Source organism: Perna viridis, chromosome 4 (assembly GCF_037379345.1).
Source record: "Perna viridis isolate PV_CMFRI_1.1 ecotype Kerala chromosome 4, ASM3737934v1, whole genome shotgun sequence".
Classification (NCBI taxonomy): Eukaryota; Metazoa; Mollusca; class Bivalvia; order Mytilida; family Mytilidae; genus Perna; species Perna viridis.
In genome coordinates this window covers 12,601,257-12,616,880 of record NC_142448.1, presented here as the reverse complement: position 1 = coordinate 12,616,880, position 15,624 = coordinate 12,601,257, and the positions used below count along the sequence as shown (strand labels likewise).

The following is a 15,624-nucleotide window of genomic DNA, read 5'->3' as shown; positions in this document are numbered from 1 at the left end:
AGCTTGTTTCATAGAAGAAGGTTTTAAGAAAGCATTCTTTTATATAAATGATATCCTAAAACTTCCAATTTAGTAATTCAAAATTCCAAGTATTTATGATTTTAAAACATACAATCATTATTACTGTGAAATATTTCTTTATTCAAAGTTAATACTTTCTGACAGTCAGAAGTTTTTCTTTTCTATTCTAGTGCTGCTGACTTATATATTAAAGAATTTATTCATCCACTTGTTAAAGAAGGCAATTTAAAAGCTGTTCCTTTACGTATATATTATCGTCACCGTTGGAAACAAACTGTTCCTGATGTAGTGCTACAATACTGCCCCCTGGAGATGTCTGGTCAAGCTAACTTTAGGATGCCACTGAGAGAAGATGTAGAGAAACACAGAATCATTATTACTACACTTAGTACAGCTAGATATCTATGTGACCTAGATTTACCCAGAGGTAACATATTGGAAAATATTTAGTGTGTGGAAATGGGCATTTTTTCTGTACCAATAATTCAAGTCACATCATAACATCAAGTTACAATGATAAATGCAAGGTATAACTTCAGACACAAGTTTGTATTGTATAAATTTACATCATTATAATTGAGAGTGATATATACATGAATTTAAAGTTACTGTTTCCCAAAACAAATTCTGCTAGAATTTTGAAGTGTGACATACATACATGTACTACACATACATACATGTACTATACAAGAAAATAACATATGATAAACATTTTAAAAAACTGTGTTGCAGAAATTTTAATTCACAAATATTTTGATATTTTTGGCTAATTCTTCACATATTAGATTAGAAATTGTTTAATATTTAATATCAGAGTAAAATGATGGTAAAATCTGGTACCAAAACATGTCAGAGTTGATGTAATGAGTTAAATTCTTGTATTCATGTAATTAGTTTTTTTAATTAAAATCTAGAGAATTACCTATTATACTCAGTTAGAAAGTTAAACCCCAGGTGTTAATTTAAAAGTCATAAGTGTGAAACTGGTCGTAAGTTATGATGTCACAATTTGAAGTCATTGCTTACGATCAACTTCACATTTCCAACTTTTTGTGAAATTTGATGCCAGGCTCATTAGAAGTAATATATAGATTCTCAGGCTTCCATTATCTCTCTTTGTTGTGCTTCATAACCCCTTTTTATTACCATATGAATAAATAATTAAAAAACTACCTTTTCCTTTCTGTCCATGAATAATGTGAAAGCACACTCATCACTTTCAGAGCAATAAAAAAAGAAGTAAAATCTGAAGGACCCAGTCATATTTTCTTAGTTGAATACCACTGACTACGTAATAATCTTTATGGTGTTTACAGATACATTTTCCCATATAATTGTCGATGAAGCAGCACAGGCATTAGAAGCTGAATGTCTGATACCATTATCTTTGGCAGGACAGGACACTAAAATCATATTATGTGGAGATCATATGCAGGTACTATACAATTTTATTATTGTAAAAAGGATTTGTGAAAAATAGCAATTTAGAGCCAATTTCATATTTCTTTGATATGAATGCTGCATTTTCCTGTCAATTTTTAAAATCATGATAGCAATAAATTTAATTATGTTAAAAAACACCATTTCATTTCACACTCATGCAAAATTTTGTTTGATGAACATACATAAGTGAACAAAATCTTATTTAAAAGAATGCTAAATAAAATGGTGAAAAGCTAATTTTAGAAATATTGAATAATTTTAGATGAGTCCAGAAATTTACTCTGATTTTGGTAAGCAGCAAGGCTTTGATCGATCATTGTTAGAACGTTTGTATGACCTGTATCCTGACAAGTGTCCCTGTAGTATGATGTTGTGTGAGAATTACAGATCACACAGTGAAATCATCGACTTTACATCAGACCTGTTCTATGACCATCTGCTAGAGGCCAAGGGAAACCAGCCACCTCATCCCAAATACCACCCCTTGACATTTTTCACTGTTCGAGGAGAAGATGTACAGCATCAGAATGCAACAGGCTTTTATAATGTGTCTGAGGTGAGGTATATTATTATTTACTTTAAAGAAAGTACAAGTTGTACTCATCTGTGATCTGTATTCTCTTTTAACTGACTTGGTGGTCTCAGGGTTGCATACTAACCTCCACTGCTGCCTTGGTGGTCTCATGGTTGCATGCTCGCCTCCACTGCTGCCTTCATGGTCTCATGGTTGTATGCTCATCTCCACTACTGCCTTGGTGGTCTCAGGGTTGCATGCACACCTCCACTGTGGGAAGATGTGTGTCTGATCCCCAGCTGCGGTACACCAGGACTAAAAATTGGTAGTCACTGTCTCCACCAAGAATGCGGTATTCAAGGGAATAGAGGGATGACTGGTTGGCTCAGAGTCAGATTAATGTGGGTTCTCATGCATACCTGTGGGCTATTCCTTCTGTGAGCTAGCACAATAAATGTCCTACTAGTACAAAGCAGGATCTGTTCAGTTGGTCAATCATTCTGGTCTTAAAATGCATGAAATATCTGCCATAGGTTGTTAAACAACAGTCAACCCATCTAATGATCTTTTCTGTCTTAGACTAGATTATTGTTAGTCTGAAAACATGAAGAAAAATAAATTGCTTTACAAGGTAAGGTACAAAAAAGTTATGTTAAATCCAAAGAAAAAAATACTTACAAAATTTCAGTGGGTTAGAGCTACATTTTCAGTGAAGTATGATAAGAGCCAATATTTCCTTCAGTCTCAGTGTATGAATTTTTTTCTTGACAATTGGTTCATGTATATTTGACAGATATATGAGGTGATAGATAGAGTTGTAGATTTGGAGAAGAACTGGCCAGAAGAGTTTGGGGACATAAGTGATGGAGGTATTGGTGTTCTTTGTCACTATGCTGATCAGGTAGGCACAGTTACAGTTTTTTTTAGTCCCCTAACATTGACTCACTGAAGGCGACTTCAGCTTTGCACTCTGTCCAGCAAATCAGTATTTACACTTTTTTGTCATTTTGGAGGTATTCATTTGATTTTACCATGGCAAGTTACAAATCAAGTTAGAATTTTGTTCTGGTTGATTGAATTTTTGGCACTATTCAAATTAATGAAGTTTTCTTCACTTTTTTGTGAACAAATTTTGAATGAATTTGCATTCTGTTCTCTTCCATAGAAATTTCTTCCAGTACAGGGCTTTGTTTTGCCATGCAATACTCTCAGATGTTTTTTTTTTGTTTTTGTATTTTTTGTTTCTGGCAGGTTTCTTATTTGGTACATGTACACATAAATAATTGCTGTTATGAAAGATAATTTTAAGAAACGATGATCTATTATTCCTTTCTTAGTTGACACAAAAAAGAAAAATTGCTGTACATGCCAAGGGCCATGCTGCAATAATTTGTATGTTTTCCATGAAGATATCAAGTGATGTCATCTTTTTTTTTAATTTGGTTTATGAAAGGTACAAAAATACCTCATCCCAGCATAAAATAATGTTTTTCACCATTTGTCGCATCTTAGTGCTCAAGTTTATCCTGACTGAGTACTTAAATATTACAAGTATATTTTCCCATCCTTAACTTTAAACCAATGTTCTTTTTTCATTCAAATATGATAACAAGTGGAAAGAGCAGGAAGTTATTTCAAGTGAATATAATGAATACATGTTCTAGTTTAAAGTTTGAACCACAAAATCACTCCCTTTTTTAGCTCACCTGGCCTGAATGGCCATGTGAGTTATTGCCATCACTTTGTGTTTGGTGTCTATTGTCATTGTTAAGAAGTTTCAAAACTCTTCTCCTCTGACACTACTGGACCAATTAGAACCAAGCTTGGTATGAAAGTTCCTAGGGTAGTATACCTACAACTGATGTGGAAATTTTTGATCCATTGAATAACATGACCACCGTTACTAAAAATAGAACATAGGGTCAGACAGCAGTTTTTTCCGGCAGAAATTTCCTCGTATATCTCCAAAATAGTTAGGTTTAACCAAATTCTGACGGGGTGAAAGTGTTTAACATGATGAAATCTATCTGATGTTAAATTTTTATGAAAATCTGTTGAGCCATGTTGGAGTTATTGCTCTTTGTGCAAGTTTTTTGTTTTATGTTATTACATTAAAAATCTTATCTAGTTTGTTAACACATTTTCCATTTGTTGGACTTGATTGAGAACTTGTACAAGATCTACACCTGCTGTAGATCTTTTAACAGCTGTGGTCAGAATTTTTTTTTAATCATGTACAGTTTTTCAGTTAGTATTGATTTTGAAATAAAATAATGTTTGGTTTCAGATGAGTAGATAGGAGTGTTTAAAGACAATACTTTTGTAGTTGTTACACTAAATTATACATGTATTGGTATTCTTTTTAAAGTGTTCATTATATGTATAATATTAATAGAAATATAATATATTTATACTTTATAGAACATATACTTTTTTCCAGTCAAGTTACTTGAACTTATTTACATCTATTTCTATGTATTAAACATCAACTGTATTTTTAGGTGTATAGAATACGTTCAGAATTAAGGAAAAGAAGATTATTTAATGTGAATGTAGAAAGAATTTATAATGTACAGGGTAAGTCATTTATACATGTATTTTCATACCAATGTTTATTCCTACATTGAAGAACAATTTGAATATAGGGAGAATGAATATGATGAATATGTGGGGGGAGACAACAATCCCATGTAGAAGTTAGTGTTAGATTTATTGTTGCATACATATCTATACACAGTGTCCTAGCTAGGGCAAAATGGAGGGCGCCACACCCTGCCATTATCACACCTGCGCCCCTCTGTCCCTATTGAGTAACCCCTTATTGTCCATTTACAATTATCTGAAGCTCTTTAAGATTTCCACTCTTGTTAATAAATTACCCCAAGCCAATTAAGAAGTGTCACCTTCATTAAATACATTCTGTCGTAATTAACCCTCAGGTAAAGCTCAGGTAATTATCGGTGTTCAATCAGCTGACCAGGGTTATTGGATATTATTGACAAGTAGAATATGAATCCCGATAAGATCTCTAACAATTTTATGGACAGCCAATCATTGGCTAATAATTAATTTCTACTGCACAATTAATTTTACAAATATTTTCAAGTTAACAGGTCTAAATTTTGTAAAACTACTGGTGTAAACAATTGCATGTTGCAAATGTTTGTTTATTCAAAATGTCAGGTACCTTCCTTATAATTTCAATATTTTGTAAATTTTCTATATCTTCAACAGTAAAGGACATTTTCCATAAGTTGTAATTGCAATAGTTATAGGAAATAATATTCCTTCTACTTATGTAAGATTTTGATATTTAATTGGAGCAATATTGAATATTTGTAACATTTCATGCAACATTTCACCTCATGGTATGTCAGAAATGTAAAGAATCACTTATCACAACCATCAGTGGATGGCGATGACAAATTATGTCCACACAACAACCAGGTCATTTTGAAACTGAATTCTTAACTCTTTCATAGGGGAAATTAAGCCTTCAGTAATATATTTTTAGCTTATTCACCTCTATATGTACAAGTATTTGTTATATAAGATGTCTCTGTTTTCTAAAAGCACTTGGTCGTCTGAGAAAGGTCTTTCAATACAATTAAGGTGTCATGCATATATTAATCATGCAGTCAAATTTACTCAGTTTGCAAATTATGATGTGACCTTCATTTTCAAAAGATGGCAGGTAAACAATAAGAATACAAATTACTGACTTAACACATACATACAAAATCTATGTCCATTTTTTTGTTGAAAAAAAAAACATACTACACGTTAAAGTGCCCTCTTCCCTGCACCCCTCTATTTTCAAATCCTTGCTATAGAACTGTTCCGTTAAAGCATATAAGGCATAAGTGGAAGGCACTTTTTTCAGGGGACTTGCCCATAGAAACAATTTCAATAAAGTCTATATATTTCAAAAAAAAATTACCAACAGTTTTGACAACCATGCATGTACAAATTTAAAAACTTATATCTTAATGAAACAGCCCAAAGCCAATTTTTGTACATGGTTGGTGCATTATTATTATGAAGAAGAAAGTCTATAGCATAATAAATGATACTGTCAACTGAAGGCAATTGAGTCTATTGTCTTCATTCATTAATCGTCTGAATATAGCTGGAATATTGCTGCTCGGACGTTAAACCCCAGCAAACAAACATTAATTGTTGATTTATAATATTCTGTGGTTAGGTAAACAGTTTCGAGTTGTGATATTGAGCACCGTTAGAACTAGACATACATGTGATACCTCACAAGAAGATTACATGGATTATGGCTTCCTGTCTAATGTCAAGTTGCTGAACACAGCTCTGACTAGAGCTCAGTCATTGGTTATTGTTGTAGGAGATCCATTATCACTCTGTCTCGTAGGAAAGTGCAGGTATGTTATGTCTAGATGACTTTCATCACTAGAAAACTTCTATGGAAAATATTTAATCTTTTGTCACTACATTTACTTTAAAAAAAATCTCAAGTGTCAACTTTGGATTGATTTAGTGGAAATTTCTGAACCAGTTGGAAATTCAAGAAGGGACAAAATAATCATCTTTCTGGTTTCTATACAATGTATACAAGTTCAAAACTGAACTTCAATAGAGTCATTTAAAAATTAACTTTTTTATTTTCAGAAAAGTGTGGGAGTGTTACTTAGAGCAGTGTAAAGAAAATGATAGTTTTTATGGAATGCCATGGGATGCCTTTAAGGCTCAGATAGAAGCTGCTGAGAGGAGGAAAACATATGTGTTGAATCCCCTTGCTCCAGAATTTGTACCTAACAGGTTGTATCACCCACAGCATGGCGAACATCAGATGATACCACCACAGTACGCCCAAGTCAACCAAACACCTTTCTACTTAATGGGACATAGAATGATGTATCCTGGGATGCCATTACCTGCACAGGTAAATTGTATAACAAATAGAGTGACAGTGTGGTATGATCAGACTTAATTAGTACATGTGTTTATTTTCTGACAGAACTGAAATATTTGTTGTATAAACAATCTGTCAGTGATTCCTCATCTCCTCTCTATATTGAGGACTTATTTAAAATAATTTTGTAGGCCGGTTAGGCATCATGTGCAGATGTGCTTGAACTGCAAATGTTCAATCAATCATCATCTTTACATGTTGACATCTTATAAGCACAGCTCTTCAACTGCTTAATTGCTTTTGATGAAGTTTTTAGGTTAGGAAGATCTACAGATTTGCATGAAGGAAGATACTTCAGTAATAATTATTAGAATAATTATAAAATTCCTGAAAGGGGAGATAATCAAAAAGAGTTAGGCAGGAAAGTCTAAGTTATTAATGTACATGAAAATAGTATTTTCATAAAGCCATACTGAATGTATGTTGACTATATTTCAGAACTGAAATATTTGTTGTATAAACAATCTGTCAGTGATTCCTCATCTCCTCTCTATATTGAGGACTTATTTAAAATAATTTTGTAGGCCGGTTAGGCATCATGTGCAGATGTGCTTGAACTGCAAATGTTCAATCAATCATCATCTTTACATGTTGACATCTTATAAGCACAGCTCTTCAACTGCTTAATTGCTTTTGATGAAGTTTTTAGGTTAGGAAGATCTACAGATTTGCATGAAGGAAGATACTTCAGTAATAATTATTAGAATAATTATAAAATTCCTGAAAGGGGAGATAATCAAAAAGAGTTAGGCAGGAAAGTCTAAGTTATTAATGTACATGAAAATAGTATTTTCATAAAGCCATACTGAATGTATGTTGACTATATTTCAGGCTGTACATCCTTACATGCCTCTCCAGTATCACCCAGGTTATTATCCACCTGTTATCAGTTACAGAGGTCTAATGCCACATCAGTATGTAGGAGGTGGTCGTATGCAAGGCGGCAAAGTTCATCATCAGAGGGGAGTTAACCCACGAATACCAGTCCCAGTCAGAGCCACAAAAATAGCTGACAAAGAGAAAAGTGGAAGAGAATCACCTGTTGGTGGAAAAAAAGGTGGCAGACCAAGAACAATGATGTACCCTGTCCCTAGGGCTCAGCTACCTGGTTATTACCCAGCAATTCATCCTGCATATCAATATGGGATGCCTTACTATTTAGTTCAGGAAGATCCACGAATCGCTGCAATGCATAGGACCCCCTATTCATTGTATCCCCAGCATCCTTACCCAGCTGCTGCTAATTTTGTTCCTTTCCAACACTCCCCACCATCTCATGGAAGTGAAGATGGTAGTCGGAACTCAGATGAAGGGCGAGATTCAAGGTCATTGTCTCCAGCAGCACAGGGACAACATATCACACCTAGTTCTTCACCAAGCTCAACTATAGCAGGCCAACCTATTCACTTTCTGCCTAATGCTAAACATGTACCAGTTCATTTATTGGGTCAGAGGTCAAGAACACCAACTGGGAATTCAAGGTCAAGCACACCAAGGGATACAGACTCTCCTTTAGAAACTGGGCAAAAAGCAGAAGTTCATGGAGAATTAGATTATATGGCAGTTTCAATAGATACACGGGAGCGGGCTCGTTCTTCTGCTCAGAGCCCTTTAGGTCGTGTAATTGCCTCTGCTCAACGCAGACAAGAGGCAACCATTCATTCATCAACAGTTACAACCACATATGAATCCAAGAGGGAAACTCACACACCAACTCGTTATTCAGAGGAGAGAACAATGGCACAGCATAAGTCCTCTTTGAAAATATCGACTGGTACAGGATTTAGTAGGCAGTTCAGTGAAGACATGAAAACACCAACAGAAATTAAAAATTTGGTTAAAATGATTGATGAAGAAGGTGAAGACAAGTCTGACAACTCTACAAATCCAATACCTATACCTAAATCTATTTCACGATCTCCTGAAAATGCAACTGGATCAGCACCTGGTCGGCTTTTTCTGAAAATACCAACACAGCAGGAAATAGCAGAATCCACTGAATCACTTTCAACCAGTTCTTCTGAGAGCAGTGATGGCAGACCAACATATGCTAGAGTTGTTCGCCGACGTTTGCCTTCAGGGAGTGCAGATATAGACAATCTGGAGCCACAGACACCTCACACCCCGGCTGGATTTACTACACCGGGAGCAGAAGTGGACACAGATCCACTTGGAATCCTTAAGAATTTGACGATCAATTCTACATCAGAAAATCAGAGAACTTACAAATACTTCTCCTGAAGTAGTTTCTGAAAAGCAATTGAAGGCAGAGCTTATATATTCATGCATTGCATATTGTTATGAAACAGAAATTGTTTATGGTTTTGGTAATGTGAATATTCATTTACATTTTCTCAAGATGACCATTGGCAGCAAATGAAATGAAACTAATTATTACTGACATTGTTTTAAAAAGATATATTTTATTTCTTGAGATAATATTACGAATATCCTCATTATTCAAAACTCTTTTGTTGTTAAATGCCTTTGACTAGCAACATGATGAAAAAATTATTTTTCTAGCAGAGTTAGATATTTTTCTTCTAATATTGTATAACCGTGATAAGATATTGATATGTTGTAGAATAGGACAAGAACACTATAATCACTATTTTTTCCAATATCAATGTAGCTTAGTGAGCACTGTATGTGAACTATACCAAATGCTCCTTTGTTTGATTGTATTAGTTGTAGTTTTTATATTTATGATGTACTGAGCAAATGAAAAACTGAATTATTTAAATATGAGTCTATGCCTGTTAAGCTAAATAATGATGTTTAGAGAATTGATGGTACTGTATAAGGAGAGAACAGATAAGTCACCTTGTTCAGTAGGTAGAATTGTTTTGTTTTGATGTACAGTGAAAGTACCATTGTTCATGGGGTACCAATTTTTGTGCTTTTCGTGGGTAGGGCAAATCGCGTAATTTGGTTCCCATCAAATAGGAGATTCCCATTATTGTGTATACTAAAAACTTCAAAACCACGAATTTAAGAATCCATGGACTTGCGTTTCTTCCCTGATCCACGAAAATTGGTATCCACGAATTAAGGTACTTTTACAGTAGTTGAATCAGTATAATGAATTAATTAATAATCAATGAAATGGGTTTAGTAATTTCAAGGATATTTATTTCTGAGGTTTTGTTAGGACCTCAAATGATTTTAATGTCTCATTTTTTAATTTGGTTCATTATGATTTATGTTACCCTTATAAAAACCTTGGAAGTTTTATTACTTGAAAAACATTGAACCTATGACCCTAATTTTGGTGCATAAAATTAACCAACCCTTGATATAGAACTGTGTGAAGCCTTTGTAATATGTTTATCAATTTGTACTGTATAGGATAAACTGTCTATTACACTAGATGCCTAGAGAGATCTTCTATTAAATCCTTATTTTATCATCTTTATTATATGGTATATCCCAAGGTGTAACACCCAGATCTCTTTTGGTACAGCTGGAAGGACGCCTTGTTATATTTTTAAAATGAGTAAGTAGTAAAATATCCTGTTTTTTGTTTTTTTTTTTTTTATATATATATTTTTGACAAGAATTTTAGGTACTGCATACTGTACAAACTTATTGGTGAGGAGCCAGCAGTACCTGTTGCTCTGATACCAGATTCATTTCTTGTAGCTGTTAATAGAGGGTGACTAATATGTTAAGAGAAATTCACTTGTCCATCACAAAACAATTGTCTTTCTGGGAAAACCTTTATTGGGTGGTCATTATTTAAAGCCATTGGTGTGGGAAATTTGAAATTTAAAAGATACTTAATTTTTTTTTTAAATTATTAAAGCTATGTCACCATTGTTTTTTCTAAGTTAACTGAGTTAGCTATTAATATGACTTCTTAGAATGTAGATGATATGCTTAATGTAGGAAAGACCTGAATGAAGACAAGCTCATATTGTGTTCAGATGCTGAAGTCCATCTGCATTGGACACCTGTTTTTCTATGCTTTTAATCTGTTTTTACCCTATTCAGTGCTAATACTAAAACAAATTAACATTCTTCAAGATCAGTGCTATAGTGTATATCTGTATTATATTGTCTATAAAATGGAGTGCTGTAAAAATGCTTCTTTCAATGGGTATTTTCATAAATTTACTGCTTTTGGGTCCATATAATGTATTGTTTCAATAATTTTCTACTTGAATATGAAAAAAAAACACTTTTACGGCTATAAGTTATTTTAAATAATTCAGGTGATTGGTCCATTACCCATGCGGACTAGAAATAAAAAAAGGCACATGTACATGTTAAATTATCTCCAAAAAGTCCGTTTTCAGACACCTCATGTGATTCAAACTAACTTCAGATAAGTAGTCACTTTGTATTAAAAGACTGACATAGTATTTCCAGTTATTCCCCCTGAGATCAGTATACCAATGATGATAAGTGACACTAAATAATATGTTTCCTTGTGTCCTTATCGATCTGTGATTACATAGTCATACATGTAGTACTTTGTTATTTTACTGTAACACCTTTAAAACAATGGACTATCAGGAATCAATTTTTGTTTGAAACTGGACAAAAATGTAGTTAACATTTATGTTGATTTCTAGAAGAGATGTTAAGAGCTGGTATGAAATGTCGACCATGAACTTAATCTTACAAATCTATTGAAGTTGATCATCTATATTGAGTTAATCTGAGGCTTCACTATTTATATATCTATGTTTTCCAGTAATTAAGCTTTACATAAGGTACAGTAACTTGTTTGAGATTATTCCCGAATGTACTAACTAAAGTTTGTGTTTTTATTGCGTTTGTGGCTTGTGTATTTATATTTTTTCGTGTTACCATGTTACATAGGATGGAAGAGGTGTTTTTATTTCTCCCCCTTTTGTACATTTTGATATTGTGTTTAAAGGACGTTGCATGCAATTTATTACTTCAGAAGTACGGTGTGGCGGCCATTTTCCTTATGCGTCTGCTAATTCTATATCATGCTAAAAGTGTATGATTTGGACCTTCAGTATTTTTTTGTGTGTATTGAGTATTATCAAGCACTTTCATAATCAAATTTGATAGAAACATTTGGATTTGCATGTAAGTTATGCAAGTTCTAAGTTGTGGAGTGTTCAGTTTTTTCACAAATGGTGTACAAATTTGTTAACATCTTTGCAACATATTCATTATTTTTCATTATTTTAAGAAGTATGAAGCTGTACTGTTTAAGTGAGCATAAGATTGAATAGGAGAAATTTCTAGCTAAAACAATTAAATTATTTGCAGTAAACAAAGCGAAGGCAGCTTGTTAACAGTTCTGATGGTACAGCTTCAGTTGCCAGTTTCATTATTTTGTTCTGATTACCTTTATATACTGAAGGGCCAACACATGAAATGAAGTTAGCAGTGGTATTAGAGAAAATGTCCTGACTGTTACACTAAAGTTTTAGACTCTTAAGCTATAGTATGTAAGTTATACTCTTTGTAATCACTAGCAATTAAATGTAGTTGGCACAGATGTTTTGACTTTTATATCTCCTACTGCAAACAAGAAATTATTGTCTTTTTTGGGTCGAGATTCTGTATCGAAATGTGGTCATATTCGGTAAAACTAGAACGAGGTGAAGTTTTATATTTTGCAAAGTTATCAGTGTTGTTTCCCCACCTTTCCTGATTTTTGTTCTTATTAAAGAGTTGTTTGTCTAATAAACATATACTGGAGTGTAATGATGCTTACACAGGCAGGTTGGTGTTACAGCTGTTTACTTTCTGGAGTGTAATGATACTAACACCGGTTGGTGTTACAGCTGTTCAGTTTCTGGAGTGTAATGATACTAACACGGGTTGGTGTTATAGCTGTTTACTTTCTGGAGTGTAATGATACTTACACAGGTTGGTGTTATAGCTGTTTACTTTCTGGAGTATATTGATACTTTCCTTGGTTGGTGTTGAATCACCTTCTGCCATTCCGTCTTCAATATCTCGGCTACTAATTGAATTGATTTTAAATTTGGTATGTAGCTTTATATTGATGGAACAAAACCCGATAGTGGTCTGAAATGTAGAACATTGATCATTTTCGATAGATATCAATAATTGCTAATGTTTCCGTCTCCTGATGATAAGAATTAAGTAAACTGTTCGGGCCAGTGGTCCCTACCATTCTGCAATAATGGGTAAAATAGGTGTTTACTTAAAATTGATGTTTTAAACTTTGTTTCTGATTTAAAAGTTATAAGAATAATAAACATTTGGCATTGTCAGTCTATGGTGGCCAAGGTGGGCCACACCTTAGAAAATAAACTTTTTAAGATTTTGGGGTATATAGGTTTCATACTGTCTGTCTGTCCGTACTATGTTCTTACTAGCTTGCAGTATTGTTATGAAACTTCTTGGAATGTTATATAGCCACGTGGAGGTGTGCATACTATCAGAAATTTATGTTAGAAATGACGACTGGTGAACTGGGACATTTTTTAGCAAAACTTGGTTTATGCGTTGTCCGCAACTCCTTAACAACTTTCAGGATTTTTATGAAACTTAATGAGGTATTAGCTTACCATATTGGGATGTGCATATTTTCAGGAATTTATGTTTGGGCAAAATTTGTAGAAGTGAAGGCTGTTTGAACTGAGGCGTCTTTCAGCTTAACTTGGGTCTCTTGTGTTGTCCGTAACTTCTAATCAGCTTGCAGGAATGTTAGTATAGAACTTAATGGGGTATTAAATTACCATAATGAGATGTTCATACTGTCAGGAATATGGTTTGTTCGTCCGAATTTCCTCAGACCCTGCAACCCTCCTTTTTTTTTATTTGGATATTGAAATGTCTGATTGGGCCAGAACGATGTGCCATACAAAAAGTTGGATATTCAGCGGTACCGCGGAGTACCGCCCTTCAACCGCTTCTAGCTACTTCCAAGTTAAAATCGTGCACGTCACACCAACCAAGCTCGATTCCGGAATCATTTTCCTGTATGCTGATACTATATTTGCTACAAAAATTAAATTTTTATTGAAGTTCTGATCATTTTTCACGAAATGAAGTGGCGCGAGTCGATATTAGGCGGAGCTTGTTGCTTTTGGAACAGGATGGATGGTTTGGAGTTTTGTATATTAGAAATGGCAGCAAATTTGTGTGTAAAAAATGCTTAGTCAACCATAAAAATTGTATCTAATATCAATCGTGTGTCAACATTGGCCCCCAACTGTACATGGTTCAACTGGCTGCGTGGGTATTAGTCCCGTTAGAGGCAATGTATAATAGTTTAATTCTGGTCTGATATTGATTTTTTTTTTAAATAAGATTTATCACGACAATTCTTGCCTGCATCTTCAATCAGATTTCAGATATCTCTTACGGTTTCGACTTATAAGTGGCCAAAGGCGGCCACACCCCAAAAGTGGACTTTTTTTTTATTTTTGATGCAATTTTGAATTTATTTTTGTTGGATTCCTTATAAAATCCCTGCCTAAATGCAAAAGCATTAAGAATTATGCTTAGCAAATTCACTCAATCATTTACTCTTTTTGAGATTTAAGGTGCAAAGTGATCCATGAATGCATCGTGAAGCAGGACTCTGTACTTAAATGAATTTCAAATTATTATGCAAATGGTATCTGAGTTGTTGTGTCCACAATGAACTGTAAGTCCCTAACTGTTCTCACTCGCCCTAAGTAAACACAGTTCAAATGGCTGTGGTCGTATTATGCTGCGATTGGAGAAGCCTTTTATTAAAAAAATACACTGGCAGGGAAATTTGGTATTTCATTCCAAAATATTTGTTAACTGTTCCTTTGACATCTTGTCGGAGTCCTCGCAATCTTTATGGGCGAATACGTTTAAATTTCAATAAATGATTTTTTTGTGTGCAAAAAGTACATAACTTCGACATAGAAATACATAGAAAATTGACCTGTTAGAAATTATGCCATACACTGAAATTGGAGGCATTCAACTTTGTTCATCTAATACTTAAAAATACTTAAATATAATTTTTTTTTAAAAATTGTAATAGTGATATGTGAAGTTTTTCTTCCTTAACTCATTCGTGATGGTGAACCTCAAATAAGTGAGCACTGTTCATAAATATACAATAAATGACCATAGTTTATTAACATGACTCTAAACGACTAAGTAGTAAATGTCATTTTATATGATTCAGTTTTATTGTTTTTTTTTATAAATATAATCGTCGTCACAACACTAAGTATTGTATGTATCACATATAAATAATTACAATGATGTATTTCACAACAAAATTCTAACATTGATACTTATAAATGATATGATAATGAGATCGGTTTTGATTGGTGTATTACCCAAAACTTCTTTGAAAGAGCTACTGTAATATATCATATCAGTAGTAATCAAATGTTGCCACCAATATGCTAGCTTGTTCTAAATAAATATAAAAAAAAAATACTAAGATACTGATGCAAAGAAGCCAATACTAAATGAAATCCAAGTTAATAATGCATTAATTAAAGCCGAAACTTTTAGATACAACCTATTGCATAAAAATATTTCAAATTTTCTATGTTTACTCGCTGTTGTTTTGTTCTGCATACAAGGCAACTACTGCTTCTTCACAGAAAATAAATCTGTTTATCATTTCAAAACAGTATGACAGCATGTACGGTTTTAACACTTTCGAACAATTAATGTGTTTTTTTTAAATATTACAATTGAATATAGGAATAGATTTCAAACACAACAGACATCTTCAGTACAAATG

General features: G+C 33.6%; 1 protein-coding gene across 1 annotated transcript in view; it reads left to right on the top strand.

Moving 5' to 3' along the window:
• The window catches only part of LOC148618899 (ATP-dependent RNA helicase with zinc finger domain-like), a 33,459-nt gene extending 21,054 nt beyond the window's left edge, over positions 1 to 12,405 (top strand). Inside the window, exons 16-23 of the mRNA XM_088578251.1 lie at positions 192 to 448; positions 1,338 to 1,456; positions 1,727 to 2,020; positions 2,772 to 2,879; positions 4,480 to 4,555; positions 6,183 to 6,372; positions 6,620 to 6,893; positions 7,755 to 12,405. Coding sequence (XP_088434377.1) covers positions 192 to 448; positions 1,338 to 1,456; positions 1,727 to 2,020; positions 2,772 to 2,879; positions 4,480 to 4,555; positions 6,183 to 6,372; positions 6,620 to 6,893; positions 7,755 to 9,164 — 2,728 coding nt within the window. The 3' untranslated portion in view covers positions 9,165 to 12,405. The remainder of the gene's footprint in view (positions 1 to 191; positions 449 to 1,337; positions 1,457 to 1,726; positions 2,021 to 2,771; positions 2,880 to 4,479; positions 4,556 to 6,182; positions 6,373 to 6,619; positions 6,894 to 7,754) is intronic.
• Positions 12,406 to 15,624: the final 3,219 nt, after the last annotated feature.